The sequence below is a fragment of the Stegostoma tigrinum genome, chromosome 19 (genome assembly GCF_030684315.1).
Source record: "Stegostoma tigrinum isolate sSteTig4 chromosome 19, sSteTig4.hap1, whole genome shotgun sequence".
NCBI lineage: Eukaryota > Metazoa > Chordata > Chondrichthyes > Orectolobiformes > Stegostomatidae > Stegostoma > Stegostoma tigrinum.
The window spans coordinates 55,612,141-55,639,797 of NC_081372.1; the positions used below are offsets into that span (position 1 = coordinate 55,612,141).

At 42.7% G+C, this 27,657-nt stretch overlaps 1 protein-coding gene across 2 annotated transcripts in view; it reads right to left on the minus strand.

Annotated features, from left to right (window-relative positions):
• The window catches only part of LOC125461594 (bactericidal permeability-increasing protein-like), a 64,886-nt gene extending 39,765 nt beyond the window's left edge, over positions 1-25,121 (minus strand). Inside the window, exons 1-8 of one of the 2 annotated variants that reach the window (XM_059652864.1) lie at positions 24,991-25,121; positions 24,457-24,545; positions 23,764-23,920; positions 21,005-21,119; positions 10,272-10,400; positions 4,967-5,122; positions 912-975; positions 736-796 (exon numbers count right to left, since the gene is read on the minus strand). In XM_059652864.1, the coding sequence (XP_059508847.1) occupies positions 736-796; positions 912-975; positions 4,967-5,122; positions 10,272-10,400; positions 21,005-21,119; positions 23,764-23,866 (628 nt within the window). In that variant the 5' untranslated portion in view covers positions 23,867-23,920; positions 24,457-24,545; positions 24,991-25,121. Of the gene's footprint in view, positions 1-735; positions 797-911; positions 976-4,966; positions 5,123-10,271; positions 10,401-21,004; positions 21,120-23,763; positions 23,926-24,456; positions 24,546-24,990 lie in introns of both variants that reach the window. The other variant, XM_059652863.1, reaches the window with a different exon arrangement.
• Between the last annotated feature and the right edge of the window lie 2,536 nt (positions 25,122-27,657).

Genomic DNA, 27,657 nt, shown 5'->3' on the forward strand with positions numbered 1-27,657 from the left:
AGCGCGAGAGAGAGCGCGAGAGAGAGCGCGAGAGAGAGCGCGAGAGAGCGAGTGAGAGCGAGTGAGAGCGAGTGTGTGTGAGAGAGAGAGAGAGAGAGAGAGTGAGGGGGAGAGAGAGTGAGGGGGAGAGAGAGTGAGGGGGAGAGAGAGTGAGGGGGGAGAGAGAGTGAGGGGGAGAGAGAGTGAGGGGGAGAGAGAGAGAGCGAGGAGCGCGTGTGGGCAAGAGCGCGCGGGCGAGTGTGTGTGCAGGAGAGAGTGCACGAGACTCCGTTCATGTGTGTGTCTGTGTGCAAGTCCGTGTCCGTGTATGCGCACACACGCACGCACGTGTGCATTCATGTGTATGTGTTTGTGTGTGTCTGTGTATGTATGTGTGTGAGAGAGTCCCTGTCCATTTGTACCTCTGTGTGGCTCTGTGTGTCTGTATATGATTCAAAATCAATGAAATGTTATGGTGCAGAATGATCTCTACACCAACTCTTTTGTTCTAGATGACTATCTTGTTGTTCCAGCTGGATTGAGCTCACATTTTTATTGTTTTGAGTCTGTGTTGCTTGCCGTTTATTTTCTTTACTTTTTTTCTAAATATGCTGACCTGGACTGAGGTGAAAATCTGGCCATTTGGGCATGGTGTTATATTAAAGCATACCTGCTCGCTGAGCGTTTCGAAGACAGTTGTGCGCTGGGGGGTTGGGATGTGTGTGGGGAGAGAATGCGAAAGACAAAGCTGCCTACCCTTCATGTTTCTTAGATGCTCCTCTAGCCCATTGATTGCACCGGAGACTTTTGGACAAATCTGTGTCAAAATAGAGGGGGATAACAATCACATGATTCATGGACACTTGGTTTGTAATGTGAAATTTCTGTCACAGAGAGGCAACTGAATTATTTGACGTGCAACTGAAATGTACCTGTCGGATAAGAGAAGAACGAATGGAGCCCTTCAGCAAATGAGCCAAGAGATTGTACAGCTTTCTGTAAATAAACAAATAAATAAATAGACTTACATCTGGTTAAAGTAAAAGAAAACATTGCACTGTGTTTTAAGAGTCTGCATCCTAAACATTTAAAGTATTTAAAGTAATTCTCAAAAATGCTGCTAAACACATGATTATGTGAAAATTTACATTTGAAAAAAAATCACCCAAATTGGTTATCAATTGCTCTTCTTGCAGAAAAAAAATCACCTGGTTTCATTGTTAAATCTTAAGAAATTGCAGCAACATTAAGGTTACCCCAGAGACATCAAATGTCAGGAATCTCAACGTTGAAAATGTTCTCATGTCAGTACCGTTTACAACAAAAAGAGCGAGCACGCATTTATTAAAGGTGTTCATGACCTCAGGACATTCCAAACTACCTCATGGTCAATGGAGATATTCAGGAGACAGGGTAATATAGAACTAATGTCATTAGGGGTGAGAAATCCAAGCTCAGAGCTAAAGCTTTGGGTGCTATGCATCACATCTCATCGGAGCAGCTGGGACACTTTAAATTCAATTAAAAGTCTGCAGAGCTGATGATGAAACTACCCTAACAATGTAAAAGATCCACTGGTTCACAAATGTCCTGCATGCTTTCCTTACCTGGTCTGGCTCACATATGGCTCCAGACCCATGGTAATGTAGTTGACTCTCAACTGTCCCTCAACTCACCTCCATTCAAGAAAATGGCCCTCCACCACCTTGAGTGCAGCTCAGTGGTCAGCACTGCTGCCTCACGGCGCCAGGGACCCCAGTTCAATTTCACCATCGGGTGACTGTCTGTGTGGAGTTTCACATTCTCCCTGTATCTGCGTGGCGTTTTCCTCTCACGGTCAAAAGACGTGCAGGTCAGGTGGATTGGTCATGCTGAACTGCCCGTGTCCAGGGGTGTGCAGGCTTTGCAGGTTAGCCATGGGGAAATGCAGGGGTACGGGGATGTGTTGGGGTGGGATCTTCAGAGGTTGACATGGACCCAATGGGCCAAATGGCCTGCTTCCACATTGTAGAGATTCTATGTTACAGATCAAGCCAAACTGCTGTTCCACATCCTATTTGGAGAGCAAGGCTAAAAATAAAGATTCTGAAAACTACACCCCCCAGGAGCTATACATCATCTCACTGGGTACCAGTAACGCAACAGGCTCAGTAGTGGGCACTGCAGGTAGATTCTTGAGGCCGTCCCAGGGAACCTGGCCATAAGTAACCCAAGGTGTGGGGTTGGGAAACCTCCAGCGGGAGCCGGTGGGTTCAGGTGGTTGGTTTAGCAAAACAGGCAACTGGGAAGGAAGACCAAAGCTATCTTTGGAGGGTGGCCCTGAATGTGTAAAGGACAATCCCTAAGAATTGTAACCTCTTCCGTTGGGCCATTTTATAAATTTTCTTTACAAAACAAAAGAGAATCCATATCCACTTGCCTGCCCAAGCTAATGATTGGTGTAGGTAGTATATAATCAAGGTTAACTGAACTTTTAACAAACTCAATTGCCCCTTTACTTATTTATTTTCCAATGAGTAGCTGACTTGGGCAAGCTCCCATTTCTCATACAATGGTGTTGGGGATTTTTGGTGGGTGTGGAGGGAGTGGTGAGTGAGGAGGAGGGGTAGTGGTGGCTGGGCACCTGACCACGCCAGAGAACAGAAATTCCATTGAGATCCCAGTGTGAATCAGATGATCCCTGTTATGATCCTGGTGCCCTTCATTAAAGAAAGCTCTATCACTATCAAGGCTCAAGTCGTCAATTCAATAACAGGCAGAGGGCTTTAGGGGAGGGGAGGGAAGGGGGAGAGAAGGGAAAGGGAAGGAAGACCATAAGACATAGAAGCAGAAATTAGGCCATTCAGCCCATTGAATCTGCTCCACCATTCAATCGCAGCTGGTAAGTTTCTCAGCCCCATTCTCCCACTTTCATCCCGCAACCCTTGATCTCCTTGACAATCAAGAACCTATCTATCTCTGTTTTAAATATACTCAATCACCACAGCCTTCTGTGGCAATGAATTCCAAAGATTCACCACTCTCTGGCTGAAGATGCTTCTCCTCATCTCTGTTTTAAAGGATCTCCCTTTACTCTAAGGCTGTGCCCTCAGGTCCTAGTCTTCTTCCCAATATTCACTACGTCCAGGCCATTCGGTACTCTATAAGTTTCAATTAGACACCCTCGCATCCTTCTAAATTCTATCGATTATACACCAGAGTTCTCAAACGTTTCTCAAATGTTAAGACTTTTACTCCTGGTATCATTCTTGTGAACCTCCTCTGGACCCACTCCAGGGCCAATATGTTCTTCCTGGGATATGTGGCCTAAAATTGCTCACAGTACTCTAAATGCTGTCTGTTCAGAATCTTAGAGCCTCAGGAGTACAGCCCTGCTTTTGTATTCTAATTCTCTCAAAATAAATGCCAATATTGTATTTGCCTTCCTAACTACTGACTCAACCTGTAAGTTTACCCTAAGAGAATCCTGGACTAGTACTCCCAAGTACCTTTGCATTTCAGACTTCTGAATTTTCTCCCCATTTAGAAAATAGTCCATGCCTCTATTCTTCTTACCAAAGTCCATGCCTCTCAGTTTCTCACATTGTATTCCATCTGCCACTTCTTTGACCACTCTCCTAGCCTGTCCAAATCCTTCTGCAGCCTTACCACCTCCTCAATACCACCCATCCTTCCACCTATCTTTGTATTGCCTGCAAAATTAGCCAGAATGCCCTCAGTTCCTTCGTTAGATCATTAATGTATACAGTGAAAAGGCACGGTCCCAACGTCGACCTTGTGGCACACCACGAGCCATCAGCTGCCATCTGAGAAAGATCCTTTTAACCCCAATCTCTGCTTTCTGCCAGATTGCCAATCTTCTATCCATGCTAGTACCTTACTCAGCAGCCTCCTGTGTGACACTTTAAAGGCCTTCGCGAAGTCCAAGTAGATAATAAGCCATTAGCTTGCTTTGGTCTAACCTGCTCCATACCTCCACAAAGAACTCTAACAGATTTGTCAGGCATGACCTACCCTTGATGTAACCATGCTGACTTTAACCTGTTTTACCTTACGCTTGCAAGTATTCAGAAATCCCTTACTTCACAATGGACTCCATAATCTTACTAATGCCTGAGGTCAAGCTAATGGGCCTGTAATTTCCCATCCTTTGCCTCACTCCCTTTTTAAAGGTGGGGGATACACTAACGATTTTCCAGTCCTCTGGGACCTTCACTAATTCCAGTGACTCCTGGAAGATCGCCACTAACGCCTTCACTATCTCTTCAGCTATCTCCTTTAGAACTCTGGGGTGAAGTCCATCTGATCCAGGTGATTTATTCAACTTCAGGCCATTCAGTTTTTCTAGCACCTTCTCCTCGGCGATGGCTGTCACAGTCACCTCGAATTTTTGGGATGTTAAGCATGTCTTCCATCTTGAAGATTGACACAAAGTAATTGTTCAGCGCCTCTGCCATTTCTTTGTTCCCCTTTGCTACTTCTCCAGGGGCCCAATACCCACATTTGTCTCTCTTTTGCCCTTGATATATCTAAAGAAAGTCTTGAAATCTTCCTTTATATTACTGGCTAGCTTATCCTCATATTTAATCTTCTGCCACTTTACTTTTTTTTAAAAACTTTTTGAAGGAGAGGGAGAAGCAAGGATGGGGCAGAGGGAGAGCGATGAGAGGAGGGAGGTACAATGGGGAAAGAAGAAAAGGAGGGAAGGGAGATGTGAGCAAAGAACGGGAGTGAAGGCGAAGATGGGAGAACAAAGTGAGAGGGCAGCAGGGGTAAGTAGTTAGGAGGAGAGAAAAGGGAAAGTGTGGGGGAAGGAAAGTCTTAGGGCAGGAGAAGGGAGAGGAGGGGAGATGGGGAGGGTAAGTGGAAGGAGGAGGGGGGGACAGAAGGGGAGAGCAGTAGAGAGGGTAGAGGAGGGAAGAGAAGGAGGAGAGGAGTGCAGTGGGCAGTTAATTGCATTTTCCCCCCTGAAGTGTTGTATTATTACCTAAGTCGTCCGCTAAATTTGATGATTATGTTTCCAATAGAAGCTGTACAGCCAGCACTGTGCACTGCTGGGCGGCCAGTCTCATCCCGAGTCATTCCTATTGCCTCAGATATCGACAAGCCGCTCACCATGATCACAAAGGAGCCATGATGCTTCCTGTGGACACAAACATGAGTAGTTACAAGACACTCGGTGGAGAGAAGACCAAACGGAAAGCAAACCAATTAAATCAACCTCAGTCCCATGGTACTGCCCCAAGTGAACGTGAAGTGTTCCATTCCCACCCGTGAGCAAATAGAGAAATTTGGCTACGGGCTGCAGTTATGTGAATTGTATTCCAGAACATTTTCAACAAAAAGGTCATTTGGCCCATCAGCTCTAGGTTAGTACTTATGCCCCAGACAAGACTCCTTCCCTTCCTCTTCACCTCACACTAGGAGATGTGACACATTGATCATGAACAGTCGATTAGTAATAGTTACTGTATCTATTATTCTGTTAGGTTTGCCCATAGTGTTGTTATTCTAAATTTATCTTCCTTTGACTGTATTTTAATTACAGCGTTTAAATGAATTATGTTTTGCTTAACATTGAGCAGTTTGACCAGTCACATGGCATCTGGATCCCAGCACTTCACATTTGCCTTTAAAACAGCAGAGAGTCAGGGTCTAGAGGCTACCTTCTTCAAATATTCTGAGGGGGTTTGGTCTGCTCCATAACAACACCAACAGTTCAGGAGCAGGGATACCTATTCTGCAAAACTGATGAGTGGTGACGGCGGAGATCGGAGGACTGAGGATCCAATGATGGCCCACACAGTTCTTAACCTGAGCCTGTTGGGTTTCCCCAAGGCCGGGCACCTCCAGCCAGTTCAGGGTTAAACCCGAAATCCAGCATCATTAAAATACATGAACTATCAGCCTCAGCATCGGAGTGTGTTGGATGTCTGGCCCTGCTGCTATTTCTATTATATCAGGGGAGGGTTGTGCAGTGATTGGAACAAGGTCAACCAAGCTGGACCTCATAGAATATGAGTTCCCTGACTGGGGCTGTTAATCTTGTCCAAACAGGGAGCCCTAGCTAACAGATAAAAATGGGGAGATACTGACACTCTAATAGCTGACTCTGAATGAGGCAGCACTGAGGTCAAAGACTATTCATGTCTAAGTAAGGGTGACTTGGTGACAGATACGGGCCCCTGTGGAGCTACAGGTGGGATGACCACAAGCTGAAAAAATAGTCTATTTTAATAATATAGGTGTTTTGTTTAACCGATGTAGCTAATAAGCCAAGGTACTTAGGAAACTAAAACCAGCGTAAAATACATGGGCTAACAAGGTGTGGAACTGGATGAGCAAGCAGGCCAAGCAGCATCAGAGGAGCAGGAAAGCTGACGTTTCGGTCCTAGACCCTTGTTCAGAAATTTTCTTCAGGACTTTCTGAAGTAGTTCTAGGCCCGAAACGTCAGCCTTCCTGCTCCTCTGATGCTGCTTGGCCTGTTGGGTTCATCCAGCTCTACACCTTGTTATCACAGATTCTCCAGGACCTGTAGTTCCTACTATCTCAGTAAAATATATGGTTCTTGTTTAAAATAAAGTTTCATTCTCCATTTGAGCTGTCGCATTTCAAAACTTTTGCTTCTTTCTTGTGACTGGTCTCTAATTGCGCAAAGTTTGAGTAAAATTGATATAATTGCTTGAAGTCAGACTTTTCAACATCTTCGAATGGTTTATTAGTCATCAACATCCAAACAGCTGCCTTAATTGTCAATTATCTCACCACAGAAACTCTAAACTAAATTGTTTTTTTTAAATTCATTATCAGGATGAGGGCGTAGCTGGCTAGACAGCATTCATCCCCTAATTGCCCAGAGGGCAGCTCAGAGTCAACCACATTCACACAGAGTGGTGGGCGTGTGGAATGCGCTGCTGGCTGTGGTAGTGGAGTCAGACACTTCAGTGACTTTTAAACAACTCTTGGATAGGCACATGGAGGATAGTAAAATGTGGGATATCAGGGTAGATTGATCTTAGTAGTAATAGGTTGGCACAACATCGTGGGCTGAAAAGCCTGTGATGTGCTATGTTCACATTTCTGTGGGTCCAACTAGCTAAGGGCAGCAGTTTCCTTCCCTAAAGGACATTACTGAACCTGATGGGTTTCTCTCCCAACAATTGACATGGTCAATTCCACCATCTGCTGTGGTGGGATTTGAACCCGGGTCCCCAGAGCATTATCTGGCTCTCTAGATTCACAGTCCAACGATAATACCACTAGGCCATCACCTCCCCCAGAAAGATAGTAAAGACAAATTCTTAAGATGTCTTTTCAAGCCAACATAGAAACTTACAAATAGAGTTTGAGATAATTTTAAGATGATTAAATTCCTCCCATTGTTTTCGCCCTTCGTTTTAAATTTATTTCCCTCTGAATGCAGGCTGTGTCTATAAACAGATCATTGGTCCAGCTTCACTGCCAGATCCAAGAAACTATAATAAGCAACGTAAGCACTGTTTTAACAACACCCCTGTCTACATTACTGAAGCTGGAGGTGGAGGTGGAGGTGGTCGAGAATATCAAGTTCCTTGGAGCGACAATCACTAGGAATCTGTCCTGGTCCTCTATGTTGATGTAACGGTCAAGAAAGCACAATGCCTATACTTCTCCTGAAAGTTAGGGAAAGTCTGCGTGTCCACAAAGACTCTTCTCAATTTCTACTGATGCACCAGAGAAAGCTTTCTACCCGAATGCATCACAGCTTGGTGCAGTAGCTGCTCTGCCCAGGACCGTAAGAAACTGCAGAGTTATGAACACAGCCCAGTCCATCACGCAAACCAACCTTCTATCCATTGTTTCCATCCATTCTTCTTGTTGCCTTAGTAAGGCAGCCAACAAAGACCCTTCCCACCCTGGTTATTATCTCTTCCAACCTCTGCCATCAGGTAGAAGATACAAAAGTTTAAATAGCAGATTTGAGGACAGCTTCTTCCCACTGTTATTAGGCTTCCGAATAGACATCTCAAATTTAATGTTGATCTCATTCTGCGTGCACCGTCTCTATATCCCTATTCTTGTATTCTTCGCTGAGTTCTATTACCCTAATGCCCTTTGTAATGGTATGATCTGCCTGTAGTGCATGCAAAACAGAACTTTTCACTGTGCCTCTGTACATGTGACAATAATAAATCAAATCAAATTTTAAAAAGTGATAAGGACTGGTCAGGCGAATGGCTTTTCTTAATTTTGTTGATTGGATTCGAGAAAGAAGTTGAGAGCAGGCCAAACAACTGAGATTTTTCCAAAACTATTAATTTGTAAGCTTTCATATTAGTTTGGTGGAACATTTTAAGAATTTGTCTTCACCAGCTTTCTTAAGAAATTTCACTTAGAGTTTCTGTGGTGAGACAATCGACAATTAACAAGCTGTTTGCAAGAAGCTGGATGTTGATGATCTAAAGGTCATTCAAAAGTGCCGAAAAGTCTGGCTTCAAGCAATTGTATCTATTTTACTTAAAGTTTGTGTAAATAGAGACCGGTTTTATAAAACAAGCAAAAGATTTAAATGCAGCAGCTCAGGCTGAGTACAAAACCTGATCCTAAACAAGAACCATATATTTTACTTTGGCTTTAGATTCCTAATTGCTTTGGTTTATTAACTAGACTTCTTAAATCAAACAGCTGCATTTTAAAAATAGACATTTCTTCCTGATATTGTTATTGAGGTGAATTGTTTAGTTCACTTCATTGGTAGGAGAATACAGCACTGTTTGCACAGCAACTCTGCATATATGAGCACGCAATTAAATGTAATTTCTGGGACCAAAAAGAAATAGAGATGATTATTTGTTTTGACCCACAAGATTGGAGTTACACAGGTGTGGGGAAAACCAGATCATCCTCACCTTACGTCAATGGAAAAGATTAACTGGGCTATTTCCTGGTGAGAGATATGGAAGCCCTTGGAATTAGGGATGAGAGTAGAAAGCTTAGAGTCTTTGCTAGCAGGAGTTATTATGGCTTCTGTAGTATCATTTAACTGTGACACAGTTAAAATGTGTCACAGAAGAATGACAAAAACATTGAAAAAAACATTTCAAAGACAGAAGAAAGGTATTATCTGGGCCAGCAATATTCAACAAAGCCCAATCTCTGAACAGATTGATTAGAAAAATAGGTTAAATGTTTAAAAAAAACTTAAGTGCTATTCAAAAAAAAATATAATAACTGGGCTAATATATTCAACTTGATTAATAAATATTGGCTGTTCTACCTCATTAGGCCAGGCACAACTGAAATCCTATTGTGATAAATTGTGAATTCAAAACTCAGACATTTTAGTTAAAATGGTTTTATACCTTAAACCTTACAGCTTGAATGGGTAAGCATTTTAGGGAGAGTGGATGGGGGGTGAAGGAAACAAAAAAAAAGGAACTTCATCAAACTAGTGAATAAACAGATTTCAACAACGGGAAAGAAATGTCAAAATCTACAAACCACATTTACTGAGTTACATACAGATTCCGACATTGCAGTCTTTCCCAAAATTATGTTCCTCATTCTGGTTCCTGTGACAAACTTTACAAATTTGTACACTTCTGGTGACTATTCCAAAGCTGTAAATCAGCAAATAATATCAAAGACCATAATTTAATGTAACCCATTCAGTAGTAATGATTATTGACTGTATTAGTTGTATGTGAAATTGTCTAGCAACTGTTGTGGGAACACTGTATAACACCATGTGAGCCATGATTATAATGTGTATTTCCTCTGATATGTCGTACGTTTCTATGAAAAGTGTAGAAAATGAAATTATTTAAATCCTGACTGTATGCTCATTTTCCATGTAAAATAAATCTGTAATGATAAATATTGAACTTTTTCTCATATTAATGCACTATATTCATTTTTACAACAAGCTGGGTAGAATAAGACTGAAGGTTTGCGGATGACGGAGTGTTGTAAAACAGGCTACACCATTTCGCACATATTGCCATAAAGCCAAAACCTAGTCCACATTTTCTAACTACACTTTCTAATACGGTTCTGAATGTTATACATTGATAAAGTCCAAAATTCTGGTCAGCACTGTGTTAAGTGACGGGAGCTGCAACTATTAACAATCAGGGCACTTGTGCGCCCCAGAGGCTATCACTCCTGATCATTGCCCAATGCTCAGACCCAAACAAAAGCTGGGGGCTTTTGTTTGTGATACAAAAGGGTAAAGTGCATTATGGAATGACATGGGGCTTGCAGGAGGGAACAGAAGGAAAGTGATAGAGAAACACCAAGAGGAAACACTCACATGAAATGACATCTCACACGCCATTTTCCACTGATACGAATATTGGCATTATTAATGGAAAGTTTAATGCCAGTCCCAGCATAGAATCCAATTGTAGACTGAGGCAGGCCAAAATTGTCAATCCGTATTCTGTAAAGGGCATTTAAACAACAGATTATTGTCTCATCTTCATCGCAGCTGTTGACAGACGCTGGATAAAGTGACATCAATAACATGAAATATAAACATAACTCACTTCAGGAAATATTGTGTGAAAAGTAAACTCACCAGAACAGTAAAACACATCTTAAAATACAGAGTCACAGAGTTGTACAGCTGAGGAACAGACCCTTTGGTTCAACGTGTCTATGCTGACCAGCCATCCCAATCTGACCCAGTGCCAATTGCCAGCATGTGGCCCATATCGTCTAAACCCTTCCTATTCACATACTCATCCAGATGCCTTTTAAATGCTGTATTCGTACCAGCCTCCACCACCTCCTCTGGCAGCTCATTCCATACAAGCACCAGCCTCTCAGTGAAAATAGTTACTTTTTTAAAAAAATCTTTCCCTCTGACCTTAAACTCTGCCCTCCAGTTTTGGACTCCTCTGCCCTGGGAGAAAGACCTTGGCTATCCCTGCCCTATCCATGCCCCTCAGGAATTTATAAACCTCAATCTCTGATGATCCAGGGAAGATAGCTGCAACGTATTTGGCCTCTCCCTATAAACTCACACCCTCAAGTCCTGGCAACGTCCTTGTAAATCTCTTCTGCACCCTTGGTCAATATCATTACATGACAAATTCTCACCATAATCTGTTACTTTATCAGTCAATATTCCATGGCAGGATTAAGCTGTATATCAACAGTTGATACACAGCACTTTCCCCAATATAAAGGTGACATAAATTTCCTCATACACTTTCCTGTACAATTCTGTATGCATTCCATTATTACATTGCAGATGGTGTAGGGGAACACAAGAACATAGGAAATAACAGGAGGATTAGACTACAGAGCACTTTGAGCCTGCTTCAACCAGTGTCATCACCGCTGATCGCTCACTGCGCTTTCTCCTGAAAGAGACAAAAGTCTGGTTTTCTCAGCCTTAAATATTTTTGATGACGGAAAATCCACAAACCTCTGAGATAGAGAATTCCAGAGGTTGAGAGAAATAATTCCTCCTTATCTCAGTCCTAAATGACTGGCCCCTTACCCTGATATTCCTAGACTTGAGATTTCCCAGTGAGGAGAAACAGCGTCCTGTTGTTTGCCCTGTCAAGTCCCATCAGAGCCTTGTAAATTTCAATCGCATCATTCCTCATCCTTCTAAATGTTGAACTGTTTCAGCTCACTGGGATTGTGCACTGGAAATCAACTCCCAATATTCCTGGAGGCATCGCTAGTGTGAAAAGTTTAAGTCAAATTATCCAACACTCTCAATTTGCCTGACTAACAAACTCAGGTTAAAAGAAAAGACTGAGATAACACTTCCATCTCTGAAAGAAAAGACTCACCAGTTGTCTGTATTGAAAACAAGCTAACATGTTGCTTTTAATCACCAGCAATTAGAAAATATGAATTGCTAACTTATAACTCTACAACTTCAACTTTACTCTTTTTAAATTCTGCTTTCAGAAACAGATAGACATATATACAAAGTTAGATAAGACAGGAATCTTAAATGGTATAAATGGTGATAAAATAATGGAAACGGTTTGGTGGCACCGGTCTCGACTGTAGGATTCAACCAGTTATTGCTTCCCTTCAATTCTTCTTTAGATCTTTGCAGTTGTCACAAGGTTGTTTTATTCACTGGTTGAGGATATATTCGTAAAGGTGAGTTATTCCCCTTTCAATAGGTGACACGGTGGCTCAGTGGTTAGCACTGCTGCCCCACAGTGCCAGGAACCCAGGTTTGATTCCACCGTCAGTCAGTTGCCTGTGTGGTGTTTGCACAGGTCAGTGTGGGTTTCCTACAGGTGCTCCGGTTTCCTCCCACAGCACAAGGATGTTTAGGGTAGGTGCATTGGCCATGTTAAAGTGCCCAGGGATGTGTGGGCTGGGTGGATTAGCCATGGGAAATGCAGGGTTACAGACATAGGGGTGAGTCTGGGCAGGATCTTTGCTGAAGGGTCATCATGTTCTGATTGGCCTGCTTCCACATTGTAGGCATCCTGTGATTGCAGAGATGGAGGCAGCTGTCTATTATGAGAGACTTTCTGGTCCCTCAACACCACAAAAGGAAAAACAGGAAGAGATTTATTGATGCTGTCTCTTTGCAGACTGGGGGAGGGTCCTCTGATCCTCCAGAGCAGATTGGATTTGAACCCAAGCTTCCTAACTCGGGGGTGGGGACACTATAACTGGACCACAAAGACCCTGGATGTCCTCAGCTGCTTTGGTCCCACTTCAGCCAATCAGGCCACTGTATTTCTGGTGTCCGCTTCTGCTCTTGTTGCTCCTGGAAAGTGAAGCTTATTGGTCAGAGCCGTTATTCCCATATAGATGGGAGCTGCACATGGGGACCCCGTGGAATCTTCATCATAGCAAAGTGCAAAGAATTTAACCAAGAAACTGAATGTCCCATTGCCAATTCTTCAGTGTTTGGAACCCTCCAAAACTCAATTTAAATTAGAAAATGTGGAGGGTTCTAATTAACTTAACTACAGGAGTTACTTGGAATGTGCGAAACTGTCAGATATCTTATCCAGCTCCTGAGGAACTATTTTACAGTCCCCATACTTAGCTCACACACACTCCAACCTACACGCAACCCCCCCCACCCCCAGCCTGGACACATCTGGGACCTGACACCCTCATCCTTCTCCAGAAACAGTGTCCTCTGCCCTGATAACCCCCTCCCCCCACCCCCCGCACACCATAACTGATTCCCTTCCTTCTCTGCATCCAGTATCAGACACCGACCCAGCCCTTTCTTAGCTGCTGGATCTGACCCCCTTCTGTCTCTCTGCAATCAGCCTTTCTTCCCTGGTACCAGATCTGAACTGTGTCCCTTGCCACCAGGCCCTACCCCATCGCCCCACAAGATTGGATTCTCCCACCCACCCTGACCCACTCTAAATACTGCATCAGATACTGGGGTCCTTGCCACTTTGCACCTTGACAGCATACTCACTTGACACCCAACTGCCTGCTACCCTAACCCCTACCCAGCTGGCATCTTACCTACTTGGTACTGTATCCCCTACCCATTTGGCACTCCTACACACACTTCTTATTTAACAGCAGCTGTCAAAGAACCTTTAAACTGACGAATATTTCAACTGACTGCTGTGAAATGAGGCCATGATGTGTCTTCCTCTGATAGTTCCAATCCGATTGCCACAGCACTAAGATTCTGCATTTCTGAAGGAGCCCTGATTAGAACCTCCTCATACCCACATGACCGACACACTGAACCCTTGCTGTATTGCTTCAAAATAAGTGTACCACTCTTTAATTGTGTAAACTTAAACTGCACATAGTATGCGAGGTGTGGTCTCATCACACCTGCTCATTGGGTGCAAAGCTTCCTTCAAATTTCCCTGTAATAAAGACCAGCATCTCATTTCTCTTCTGAATTGCTTACTGCACCTGTAAATAAAGGTTCTCTGTTCATTGTCTGTGTGTAGTCCCGTGACCCTTACAAGTTGCAGACCTTTTGTGACATATTCCGTTTTTCCTTTCTTATGATCAAACTAATTAACCTACAAACATATGAACAAGGAGAAATTGTTAATTTAAGCCAGCTCTGTCATGCAACATGATTGTAACCGATCTATTATAACCTCAAATCCTCATTCCCACGTAACTCCAGTAGGTTGCACACCCTTTGCTCTACAAGAATCTATCCACCTCTGCCTTAAAAATATGCAAGGACTTTGTTTCCACCACCTCATCACTAGCCTCCAGCAGATGCATCTGTCAAGGTCCCTCAGGATCTTAAATGTTTCAAATCAAGTCATCTCTTGTAAATGCTAGAGTTTAGAAGTATAAGTCTAGTTTGTCAAACCATTCAGCATAAAGCTACACAGCCACTCCAGGTCTTGGTCTGGTACCCTTCTCTGGACTGCCTCCCACATCCTTACATTCTTCCTTAAATAAAGTACCCACGACTGTACACAATATTCTGGATGTGGTCTCATTATCGCCCTGTATAACTGAAGCATAATCTTCGTACTTGTTTTTAAAATTAAGTTTCTCTTTAGATAGATGATAACATTCTATTAGAGTTCCTAATTATTTGCTGCAACTGCCTACTAACCTTTCTGATTCATGGGCTAGGACATCCAGATTCCTCTGCATTTCAGAGTTCTGTAACACCTCGCCATTTAGATAGTAAACCTCTTTTTTATTCTTCAACCAACGCGGGCACTTTTACATTCCCGCATTATACTTCGTTTGCCACATCTTTGCACAAACACTTAACCTATTGGAAGAGCAGCCGTATCACGCTCAAAATATTAACTTTGTTTGTCTGTCCACAGATCTTGCCATTTCTTCAGCATTCTGTTTGTTTCAGATTTTCAGCATCCACAGTATTTTTCTTTTAACTGATTTGTATTTATTTGTAGCCTCTTTATGTTCTATTTATAACTTAGTTTCCTATTGATCATTGATGCATCAACAGATTTGACACCTCTATCTTTCGTTCCTTCATTTGTATAAATTGTAAATAGTTGAGATCCCAGCACTAATTCCTGTAGCACACCACACATTGCCAATTGCCAAAGTAGAAAAGACTCATTTATGTCTACTCTCTGCTTCCTGTTGGGTAGCCAATCTTCAATCCATGCCTATAAGCTACTCTCTGCCTCTTCAGCTTTACTTTCTGTAAAAACCTTAGATGTGGCACTCTGTCAAATGACTTCTGCAAATCTAAATATAGGACATCCATTGGTTATCTTTTATTCGCAGCACCCATCTCCTCCTCAGAGAATTCCAATAGATTGTTCAAACATATTTCACAAAACCATGTTGGCACTTACTGAATAATTTGAGCTTTTCTAATTGTCTTGCAATAACATGTTTTACAATAGTCTCTGATAATCTTTCTTTGACAGATATTAAAATAACTGGCCTGTAGCTTCCTAGCTCATTTGATTTTTGAATAAAGAAAGCACATGTAATATGTTCTGATCTAATGTGTCAGTCCCCAAATCAAGGCAGTTTTAGAAAATGAAAACCAATACATCAATTATGTCACTAGTCACTTCTTTTGAGACTTAAGGATAAAGTCTATCAGAACCCAGTCACATGTTAGCCTGCAGATCGAACAATTTCCCAGTTCCTCTTCTCTAGAGATTATGGCTTTCCTGAATTCGTCCTTCATTTCCACTTCCTGGTTTTTCCAATTTAACATAGCTTCTGCAATGTTACTTTTATTCTCCATCACGAAGACAAATGCAAAATTCTTCTGCCATTTCCCTTACTTTCTACCATAAATTCTCCAGTCACACCTTCTATAGGACCAGCACTCACTCTATCAACTCTTTTCTCTTTTAAACATTTTTAGAAACGATTACTATCTGTTTTGATATTTCTGACGAGCTTTATAAGTTCATCTTGCCCCCTTTTTGTAACTTTTTGATCATTCTTGGCTGTTTATTTTTGTTTTCTCCAATCTTCTGCCCTGCTACCTGTCCCTGCACAATGATATGCTCCTGCTGTAAGTTTGATGCTGCCTTTAACCCTTGCATCCAACCCCTGGAATTTTTCTTACTCTTCGGAAAGTATATATTCTATGTTTCCTAAAATATGTCTCACTGTATCTCTATTGAACTACCTTTTAACTTAGTCACTTTTGCCAGCTGTGCTGTCATGTGTCATAATTGCCTTTATTTAAATTTTAGAAATAGTCTCAGTCCCACACTTCAAGTTCAACCATATTATTGTCACTAACCTTACACATCGCATATTATATCCCATCTGCCACCTTGCTGGCTACTCAGTTAGCCTCTTCATACCTCAGTTTACATTCCCACCTCATTCTGTACAATCGGCAAATTTAGATACATTACACTCTCTTCATTTGTATCATTAAATACTCTTTACATAGCTAAGAGTCCAGAACTGATCCCGTTACCACATACTAATCACAGTCTGCCAACTTGAAAGTATCTCATTTGCTTTTGACTCTCAATAATTCTCTATTCGTGTTTCTATTTTACCTCCAATCCCCATGAGCCTTTAGCTTGCCCAATAATCTTTTGTGTGACACTTTATTGAATGTATTTTGAACATCAAAGCACATTACATCTACTGGTCTCCCTTCAACCATGTTGCTAGTTACATGCTTAAAAATCTCTAATAGGTTTGTCAACAACAAATTCCCTTTATGTAAAACAATGTCGACTTTGTCTGAACACACTATTTATTAAAAACTGTTTCAGCTTCCTTAATTCTATTTATTTCTTTGTTCTATTTGAATATTTTCACAATGAATGATGTAATGTTAACATTAACCAGTAGTTTCTTACTTTCTCTCTCTTGAATAACACCGTTAGTGTTGCTAACTTCCACGGTGCTCAGAGCTCTTTGAGGCCATCATGGTGGCACTGCTGCCTCACAGCGCCAGGGACCTAATTGAATTTCACCCTCGGGCGACTGTGGAATTTGCACATTCTCTCTGCGTCTGCGCGGGTTTCCTTCGGGTACTCCAGTTTCCTCCCACAGTCCAAAGGTGTGCAGGTTAGATGGATTGGCCATGCTAAATTGCCCCACAGAGTCCAGGTATGTGCAGGCTAGGTGGATTGATGATGGGAAATGCAGGTTACAGGGATCAGGTCTGGGTGGAATGTTCTTCGGACGGCTCATGTGAACTTGACAAACTAAATGGCCTCCTTCCACACTGTAGGGATTTATTCTATGATTATCACATCTAGAATCTGTTAATGTCCATGGGAAGGATGACACAGGGTGAGCATTGCAAACTTCTGTAGAAATTATATAGCTGAACACAGTTTTAAGACTCAATGCCTTATAGTTAGTATTGCAATTGTTTGAAGAAGTAGACTGAAAGCTGAGACAGCTGAATGACCTTTTAATTGAGAGACTGGGGACTATCTCGCCTTAGTGACAACACCATCCTACTAAAATATCAGTCTGTTCCTGTCTCTAATGTAAGGATGTGCTTTTATTCTGTACCTTTCATGACCTCTGGCTGAAAATAATTTAGGAACAGCCAATGGAATACTTTGGATGTATGGTCACTGCTGCAGTATGAAAAACAGACCAAAGAATTTATGCACTGCAGGATTTCACAGACACAGCCTGATAATCTCTTACAATCCATTTTTAGTGCCTTGTGATCTTTTACATCTGCTTCAGGTGGTGGATACCGCTTTATTTTTAGTGTCTCATCTGAAAGGTAGCTCCTCTGAGAGTACAGCACTCCCTTTGTATTGTACAGGATTATCAACCCTCACTTTGTATTCGAGTCTCTTGAATTTATAACTTTAAGTTTCATGCTTCTTAACATCTTTAAAAAGTTTGGCAAGAGTTCAAAAGCAGTCTGCGTGTCTCAGGATATTCAATACCAACCAGTGCAGATCACCACATTACAGTCTGCTCAATTCATCTCTCCAAGCCAGGAGAATTGGAAAGGAGGCCATTCAGTCTCTCAAGTCTGCTAGAGTCTCAAGTCTCTTGGCTACTAAAACGCAGATTATTAGCTTGGCCACACAGCAAGGGATGCTGGGTACATTGGCCAAGTAAAACTCTGAAAACACAAAACCCACGTACCAGGCACAGTGCAAACTTAGCAGCCAGGTGTTAATGACATTAGCATAATGTAAAAGGCAACATTTTTCCTGGACAGACAGGCCCCCAATAACTTAACCACTAAACAAAGGAGGGCCCAAATAGAAAGGCACTGGGTCCCGCCACACAAAAAAAAACTAACAGTAGCATACCAACTGAATGATTGGCTTTGTTTCACGTTATTAAGTGTCTCCCCCGATTGTCCAGAATTATAGAGTTCCAGACAACCACCTAAAATATATAAAAATAGGGTTCATCTTTAAACTGCTCTCTTGGAATCCCTCAGAATCTTCTGGTGGCTTTCTGAGGAGACCAGCATGGCAAAAGGCAGTGACCAGCTGACCATCCGGGTGGACGGAGGAAGTGAGAAAGCAACTTCACAGTCCCAGAGACAGAGCCAGAAAGAGAGAGAAACTGTGTAATTCTGCAAGAGAGTCAAGAAGTATTGAAACCTTAAGGGGCCAAATAGGATCAGACATAGTATGGTTATTGCAATTTTATTCTTAATAAAGTAGGAATATTTTGCATTGTTACCAGCTTGTGTTTGTATTGATTCGATTGCTTTGGAATTGTGGGACACCGGGGCAATTTCATTCATAACATCCTGCTGGGAGTTGTCTGTAACTTGTTTAAGGAGAAACTAGAGAACCCAGCCATTCTGGGTGCCCTGGCTTCCTCCCATAGTCCAAAGACGTACAGGTTTAGTGGATTGGCCGTAGCGTGCAGGTGGGTTAGATTAGATTAGATCCCTCCAGTGTGGAAACAGGCCCTTCGGCCCAACAAGCCCACATCGCTCCTTGGAGCATCCCACCCAGATGCATCCCCCTATAACCCACACACCCCTGAACACTATGGGCAACTTAGCATGGCCAATCCACCTAGCCTGCACAACTTTGAACTGTGGGAGGAAACCGGAGCACCCGGAGGAAACCCGCGCAGATACAGGGAGAATGTGCAAACTCCACACAGACAGTCACCCAAGGCAGGAATCGAACCCGGGTCCCTGGTGCCGTGAGGCTGCAGTGCTAACCACCGAGCCACCATGCCACCCACGGTTATAGGGGAATGGGTCTGGGTAGATTTTCTGAGGGTCAGTGTTGACTTGTTGGGCCAAAGGGCCTGTTTCCGCACTGTAGGGATTCTATGAAATCCTGGCTGTTATGCATCAGAACTTTGCATTGCTACATAAAATAGCAAGTCAATAGAATAGCTTAAACCAATTTAAAATTTAACCACAAATGCAGGCCAAACATAATTATAAACAGATAACAGGCAACGTGAAGACTGTTGTTACAAGGTTGACAGCAACAACTCACATTTGTGCAGCACTTGTAATATAGAAAAACATTTTAAGTTGCTTTGCAGATACGATTGTCAAACAGAATTAGACACCAAGTCCCTAAAGGGGAGCAGGCATTGAAATGCTTGATCAAAGAGAGCAGGTTTAAGTTGCATCAATAAGAGGAGGTGGGGGAGGGCGGGACAGTCAGAAAGGTGTACAGATGGAGAATGGAAGAGTTTTGGACCCAGACAACTGAAGACACAGCTGACGATCAGGGAGAAAGGACATGGGCTGCACAAATGGAGTGCAGAAATCATATTGAGTTGCAGACTTCGTGACATGGGCACGGACGTCACAAACAAAAATACAGTGCCAAACACGTGGAACAATTCACTGAATACAATCCAGGAGGGTTGGTGTCACTCCACAGGTACTTAGTCAGATTTGGTTTGCCAGGAGAAGGTTTGAGAAGCTGCGTAATTTACTGCTACAATAGTTTTGTTCTGTTCATTCCTGGGACGTGAGTGTTACTGGCAAGCCCAGAATTTGTTGCTGATCCCTAATTACACTGGTACTGAGTGGTTTGATGGGCATTTACATGGACAATTAAGAGTGACCCACATTGCTCAGAGTCTCGACTGACCAGGTACTGTCGCAGTGAACCAGTTGGATTTTCACAATTGACCTGATCACATACAACCATCGCTAGGTTAGCATCTTTTAAAAAAAAAATACTTTTAAAAATTGAATTCAAATTTCCGCACATGCCATGGTGGGATTGAAAGAAGCATTCTCAAAACATCAGTCTGGGCCTTTGGATTACTAGGCTAGAGACATTGTCACTACACCAGCAGCCTCCTCACTCAGCAGAGGCTGTGATGGTAGGACTGTAAGTTTCTCCGAAAGGGAAAGGTAGATGGCCTGAATGGCTTCCTCCTTTATGTTCTGGTTCACTCTTGGGACATGGGGGTCACTGGTTGGCTCAGCATTTATTGCCTGTCCCTAGTTGCCCTGAGAAGGTGGGGGTGAACTGTCTTCTTGAACCACCGCAGTCAGTGTACTGTAACTAGACTGTAAAGATCTGCAAGAGGCTATTTCCCTTTTAACTCATGCCCCTCTTCACGCACATGAAAGTTAGAGCAACGTGCAATGTCTGCATTTTCCTGGTGGGAGCAGGTTGAATATTAGCTTTCAGCAGGGAATTGGATCTATATTTCAAAGGGAGACTGAGGAGGATTATGGAATGAAGAACAAGGGGAGTGGAATTAATTGGATAGTTCTTTCAAAGAGCTAGTATAAGCACAATGGGTCGAATGGCTGCTTTATATGTTGTGGGACTCTGATTTCTGGTTGAACTTTATTTTATTTTGAAAACACTATTTGCATGAACAGAGGGCCTAATACAAGTCACACGTTTGGGACTTTTTTTAAATTTGACTATATTCAAGTAACTTATCTACTTCAGTTTAGGAAACCTGGTCAGCATCAATGAGTTGGGTTGAAGGACCTGTTTCCATGCTGTATGACTCTGTATGGCAGATGGTTCAGTTCCAGCTGGAAATTTGCAGTTCCTGCCCAACATGGTAATTTAGCACCCGAGAAACCATGCAACGTGACTCCATTTTAAGTCCATTAAAAATGGGACTGGGTCAATTTGAAACAAATTCTCCCTGTACATTTTCCTGGAGAACACTTCACACACTCACCCCATGACTGCATACTTGATGCGGCCAATCATACGCACATGGACCGTTCCGCTGATATCTGGAATATGAAGCGCCTTGAGTCTCTGCTGTAACACCTGAACTCCCACCTGTCGACCTGAGTGACAAACCAGATGTTAGACAATACCCAAGCCTTCCATTGCACACTGCAAGTTAGACTCATGAGGCTCATGCATATAGCTTCAAACCAGCGCTCTCCTCCATGAATGGCTGCTACTAGGGACTGCTATACTTGACCTACCTCACAATATCCATTCCACTGACAACTTTGCAGTTGCTGGCCTTCCCAGATATTGTGTTGATGCCAAGCTGTTTATAGCCTCGCAAAAGGGAAAGAAAATGTGGAGATATGTTTTGACGAACACTATCACTGAATCTCTCTCGCGCACAGCATTAACACAAGGACTCAGATGGCGAGTTACGGATCATATGACATTTCTGGTTAGCAAGTAAATAGGGAATCATGGATACATTGGACAGGGATCTGAATAGGAATATTCTTATGGAGAGTGCATTTCTGCTTTAACTATTCTGTGCGTTTGTTGGTAAGATGTGAAACTGTTTCTTTTTAATAAGTCTGAGTGATACTTGGTTACTGAATGCTTCTGGGTGTTTCAGCCATTATATGTATGTTATGTATGTTTATTTGTAGTATACACTGAAAATGTTAACAATGTTAGTTAAGAAAGTGTGAATGGAGAAAATTCAAGTTAATCCTTCAGGTCGAAGATCCTCTGTCAGAGCTGAGTGAACTTTATTGGGTGTAAAAAACAGTTTGTGCAGATGAGATAATGTAGCAGTAGCTATATATGTGCTTCGTCCATATTTCTCTTTGATAATTCTGATCCACTAAATTGAGATTTATTAGCGTACATAATTATTTGTTACACAAAGTGAGTGCTCACAAATATCCAGGTTTTTTTTATTTGTTCATGGAACATGGATGTTACTAACTAGACCATAAGTAATTACCCAGAGTGGAGCAGGAGATAGTGAACTGTGTTACTGAACTGCTGCTGGTGTGTAAGTTCATAGAAAACATTGACAAAGAGCAAGATCAAGCCATTCAGCCCTTTGAGTCTGCAGGGGGCCATCATTCAGATGATCATGCCTGATCTTCTATGTCAAAGCCGTATTCCCATCTCCCCCCCACCGCCGTACTCCTTGATGCTTTTAATATCTAGAAAAAAAATCAGTATCTTTCTTAAATATATTCAGTGACACAGTCTGAGTGAAGAAAATGTTTTCTCATCTCAGTCCTAAATGGCTTAACTCATATCCTGGAACTGCACTCCCCACCCCCAGATCCCCAACCAGGGAAAAGATCATCCCTGCATCCTGTTTGTCCTGTAGAATGCTATATTTATCAATTGATCGCCTGTCATTTTTCTAAACTCTCATGAGTACAGACCCAGTTGAAACAATCTCTTCCCAAGCAATAGCCTCGCCATCCCTGTTATCAGCCTATAAATGTACTCTTTCTGAGTTAGGGAGACCAGAACTGCACATATTCCTTGAAGTGAGGTCTCAGCAAAGCCCTGGATAACTGCAATAAAGACAACCTTACTTCTGATCTCAATCCATAGAGCTGGTAGGAAGGTGGTTCCAGGGTTCTGACTCAACAACAGTGAAAGTGACGTGTTTTTGAGTCAGAATGGTGTGTGACTTGGTGTTAAAGTGTTAATGCTCCAATGCATCTGTTGTTTTTTAAATAAGTGATAGAATCCATGCAGTGTGGAAACAGACCCCTCAGCCCAACAAGTCCACACCAACCTTCAGGACCCCCTGGACACAATCGCCCTATAACCCACCTAATCTACAGACCCTTGAACACTAAGGGCAATTTAACATGGCCAATCCACCTAACCTTTGGACTGTGGGAGGAAACTGGAGCATCCAGAGGAAATCCACACAGGCACGGGGAGAATGTGCAAACTCCGCTTAGAGTCACCCGAGCAGGGATTCAAACCCAGGTCCCTGGTGCTGTGAGGCAGCAGTGCTAACCACCGAGCCACCGTGCTGCCCAAAGGTTCTTGTATGTCTAGGAAAGAGAATTTGGGAGGTTGGAAGTTGCTGCTGAAGGAGCCTTGGTGACTTACTGTTATCCACCTTGTCGATGCAAACACACTGCAGTGCGTCTCAGTGGCAGAAGATGAATTTTTAAGATGATGATTGGGGTGACAATCAAATAGAATGCTCATTGGAGCCACACTCATCCAGACAAGTGGAGGGGATGAGTGCATCATATTCTTAACTTGTGCCTTGTAGCAAATGGACATGCTCTGGGGAATCTGGAGGTGAGTTATGCACAATTCCTAGCCTATGATCCGATCCTGTAGTCATTGTGTACAACTAATCTAGGTGGAGACCAATAACTTATTTTTTGTTTTAAAAAATCTGCAGTCCTAGTTATTTATGTAAAGAATAAAGTCATAAGTTTCTGTAGTTCAAAAAACTTTTGCTAAAGAAGAGCCAAATAAAACAACAAGTAAATGCAAGATGTCCAAGAAGTGTTAGCACTTGGGGGAAAAAAATTGCTATAAAATAATTGTTAAGAAAGAAATTAATATGCATTACATTTCTATGCTCAACTGCTTGAGACTTAGATCAATTCGTTAGTTGATATATGGACAAGTGTAACAGCTTGAATTATAACACACCTCAAATGCTCAGAGACCTTCAGCACTTTCACGAGGACGTCCACAGAGATTAGACTACCAGGCTGAATTAGCTATACTTACCATAATCTAAGGCTTTCTGCGTCACTCTCACTTTCAATCCTGGGTTTGTGCAGAGGGTGTGTGAAGAGAAAAGCAGAAGGCTGACCGTCACAAGCCACAGCATTTTTCCTGATCTTCTCAATCCGTCCTACCCTATGAGAATGACCAGGGTTTTCTTCTGTTCTGAACAAGATACGATTAAGCAACACGGAGATGTTAGTTTCATTTCTAGTCACCAAGGAGGTTGGTTCATTTGTTCAGCACGACCACCCTCAGCTATCCTTCTGACGTCACATAACCTCTATCAAAAAAGGTGTGTAAGGCCACTTTCTCCAGTTTCTACGAAATTCAATGCTGAAATGCTTGCTTATGAATTTGTCAACACCAGACTCAATTCTTCCAACAATCTCTTGCCGGTCTTTTATCTTCAATTGTGTCTAAACCTCAGCTCTCACATTTACCCATTGCTCCTGTACTCTGCGACAAGGTTTCAAGTTTAAGATTCTAATCTGTGCTTTTACAGTTTCCAGCCTCAGTAAATGCTCAAAGACCTGCAACACTTGCCTGTCAACTTTTCCCTGGTCCTCTAACATTGAGTCTTGTGCAAGCCCACCTTCCTTGCCTCGCAGTTGCCTTCAGTGATCTGAGACCCACTTTTCCGAAGGCTCTCCACCAACCCCCAAATCCAATTTCAAAGATTCCCTTAAAACTCACCTCTTTGAACAAAAGTCCCTAATTTCTTCTTCTTTGGCTCAACTTCTGTGTTACTGCAGTCTTCTTGTGATGTCTTCCGGGTTGAGGTCCTGAAAGAAATATATGTTGTTGTCGGTGAGCAAGGCACACTTCCTTTGCCCCGAGACTGCATTCTACAGTCTCACCTGACTGAGCCAGTCCCACTTCTTGTGATTTTAAATTGAGAAACAAAGGTGAAGGGCTGTAGTTTAAAGGCTGTAATCATCACTAAAAGGGAGGATAGATTAAATGCAAGTACAGACGTTTGTTGATGCCAAGTGTAGGTTTTCAAAGCTTGCAAAAGACCATGAAGGTAAACAAGGCGGCAAAAAAAATGCTGAAGTCCTGGAAAAGTAATGAGCAACTACGAAATACGATGGGTCTTGATTGAATCAGATACGATTGTGTTTGAGAGGACTAAAATAGCTCAGAGCAAGAGTGATCATAATAACATCAATAAAATCAAAAAAGGGAACGAAGGTGACAGAGAGGCAGTTTTGTAGAGCATTACAGTACCTGAACAAACCAGTTCTGTCATTGCCCGAGATGAATTAATGCCACATTTCTGAAGAATCAGTTGCCACATTCTTTTAGGCAGCCTCTTCCAGCATTTTGTAAACAAAACCCACTGATTATGCAATCTGCAGGCTCTGAGCTCAGACCTGTCTCAATTTGTTCAGGGTGCGTTTTTGAAAAAAAAAGCCCATCTGTGTCTGTGTCTTTTGCCCAATCTAATGACTAATCTGAGCAGCAACAGTGAAGAAAAGGATATAATAAAAATACATAAACCAGGAGCAGAAACAAAAAAACTTGTAAGTGGCTAGATTGAAAGTGTGGTTTGTGAATAGCCTCACCAGGGATTGCTGCCAAACCCGGTTACGTGGGGAACATATCAACATTGTGCATTATCTGAAGTGAAATGGGGAACTTGCATCAATGATCAGTGTCCCACACCCTCATACCTCAGGATAGTTTGTGTTCGGTCTTATGACTATCTGCACTGCGTCTGTATGTCAAAATATCTCCCAGCTAACACTCAATGGAAGCTTGTAGAAAGCAGTGTTGTGAAGAGAGAGGTTTATTGCAGTCTCTGTGTTGATGAGTAAAGTTGGTGGTGTGGTTTTCACAATTGACGACATGGCACAACTTCCATGGCGTGATTTGGGTGTGGCATGGTGGCTCAGTGGTTAGCAGAGCCAGGAATCCGGGTTCAGTTCCAGCCTCGTGCGACTGTCTGTGTGGAGCTTGCCCATTTTCCCCACGTCTGCGTGGGTTTCCAAAGACACGCAGATTAGGTGAATTGGCCATGGTATATTTCCCCATAGTGTCCAGGCTAGGTGGGTTAGCCATGGGAAATGCCCTGGGTCACAGGGATGGGGTGGGCCTGGGTTGGATGCTGATTGGAGGGTCAGTATGGACTCGGACCGAATGACCTGCTTCCATACTGTCGGGATTCTATGATTTGTTATCTTTGTGAGGTGTGTGTGTGAAAGAGTCGAACACTTACTAATGCTGTCCAGTGCAGTCCATGTACTGCTGCCCTCCTCAAAATATTTCTTATGTATTCTACATTCTATATTTACATGAGAGAATCTTTTGGGAAGTAGCTGGGGGGCACCACTCACTCGGATGGAGGTGTTGAGCATCGCTTTATATTTAGAACTGGGATTCTCAGGTTTACTGTCAAGATGCATTTCTTTACATAAAACATACAGGAGAGCTAGAACTCTCCCCTCCACCCCACCTCACCAAAAAGAAAAACCTAAGGGTCTTTTTTGTAACTTATGTTGGCCTAGCTAGCAACACACTCATTCCATGAATGAATTAAAAAAGAACAACTGGTCCAAGAAATGCTCCAGGCTGAAACTGTCACATCAAATCTGGTGAGAGGTGCAAGGAGGACAGTGTGGGCTTACAACAAAGATTAAAATACCACTCATGCTTTGCAGCCAGAAGTCACACAACACCAGGTTATAATACAACATGTTTATTTAAAATCACAAGCTTTCGGAGCGGTGCTTCTGCGTCAGGTGAAATGCCTGACGAAGAAGCAATGTTCTGAAGATAACGATGTCAAGTAAACCTGTTGGGCTACAACCTGTGTCATGTGACTTATGATTTTTGATGGCCCTGGTCCAACTCTGGCACCTCCACATCATGCTTTGGAGATAGAGGGTCCTGAGAAAAGTGCCTGCAGTCATGGTTTCCCTGTCCGAGAAGGACATTCTTGCTATAGATGGAAAGTAGCAAAGGTTTACCAAACTGATTCCTGGGAATGCAGGAGTGACATACAGGGAGATGTTGAATTCGTTTGGACCATATTCGCTGGAGTTTAGAAGAATAAAGAAAGCTTAAAAGGCTAGGATTCTATACAGTGGAATTTAGAAGAATGAGAGGTAATCTCATTGAGCCACATAAGATTCTTAAGGGGCTTGTCAGGGTAAACCCCAAGAGGATGTTTCCCCTCATGGAAGAATCTAGAACCAGAGGGCATGGTCTCAGAATGAAGGGGCACCAATTCAAGACCAAGATGAGAAGGAACTACTTCTTTAAGATGATGAAAAGTATTGGAATTGCCTTGCCACACACTGTCTCCAGCAAAACAGAATCTAGAACATCCGTGCTGGACAGTCAGCAGCATTACCATCAAAGAAACCCTTGCTATTAACATCCTGGGAGTTACCGTTGGCCAGAAACTCTCAACTGGATCAGCCACACAATTACTGTGGCTACAGGAGCAGGGTAGAAGATAGGAATCCCGCAGGAAGCAACTCATCTCCCAACTCCCCAAAGCCTGTCCACCATCTACCACACGCAAGTCAGGAGTGTGGTGGAATATTCCCCACGAACCTGTGTGAGTGCAGACCCAACAACACTCAAGAAAAAGGACACCCCATTCAAGACAAAACAGCCTAGTTGATTGAGACTACATCCACAAGAATCCACTCTCTATACTACAAATGCTCAGCAGCAGCAGCAGTGTGTACCAACTACAAGATGCACTGCAGCAAGGCTCCTTAGACAGCATCTTCCAAACTCAAGCCTGCTACTGTTTCCTTGAAGGACAAAGGCAGCCGATACATGGGAACACCACCCGCAAATTCTCCTCTAAGCCACACATCAACAGAAAAACAACAGATATTAAGGGTCAGTGGCAGTTCTGTAGAACAAAACAGACTCACA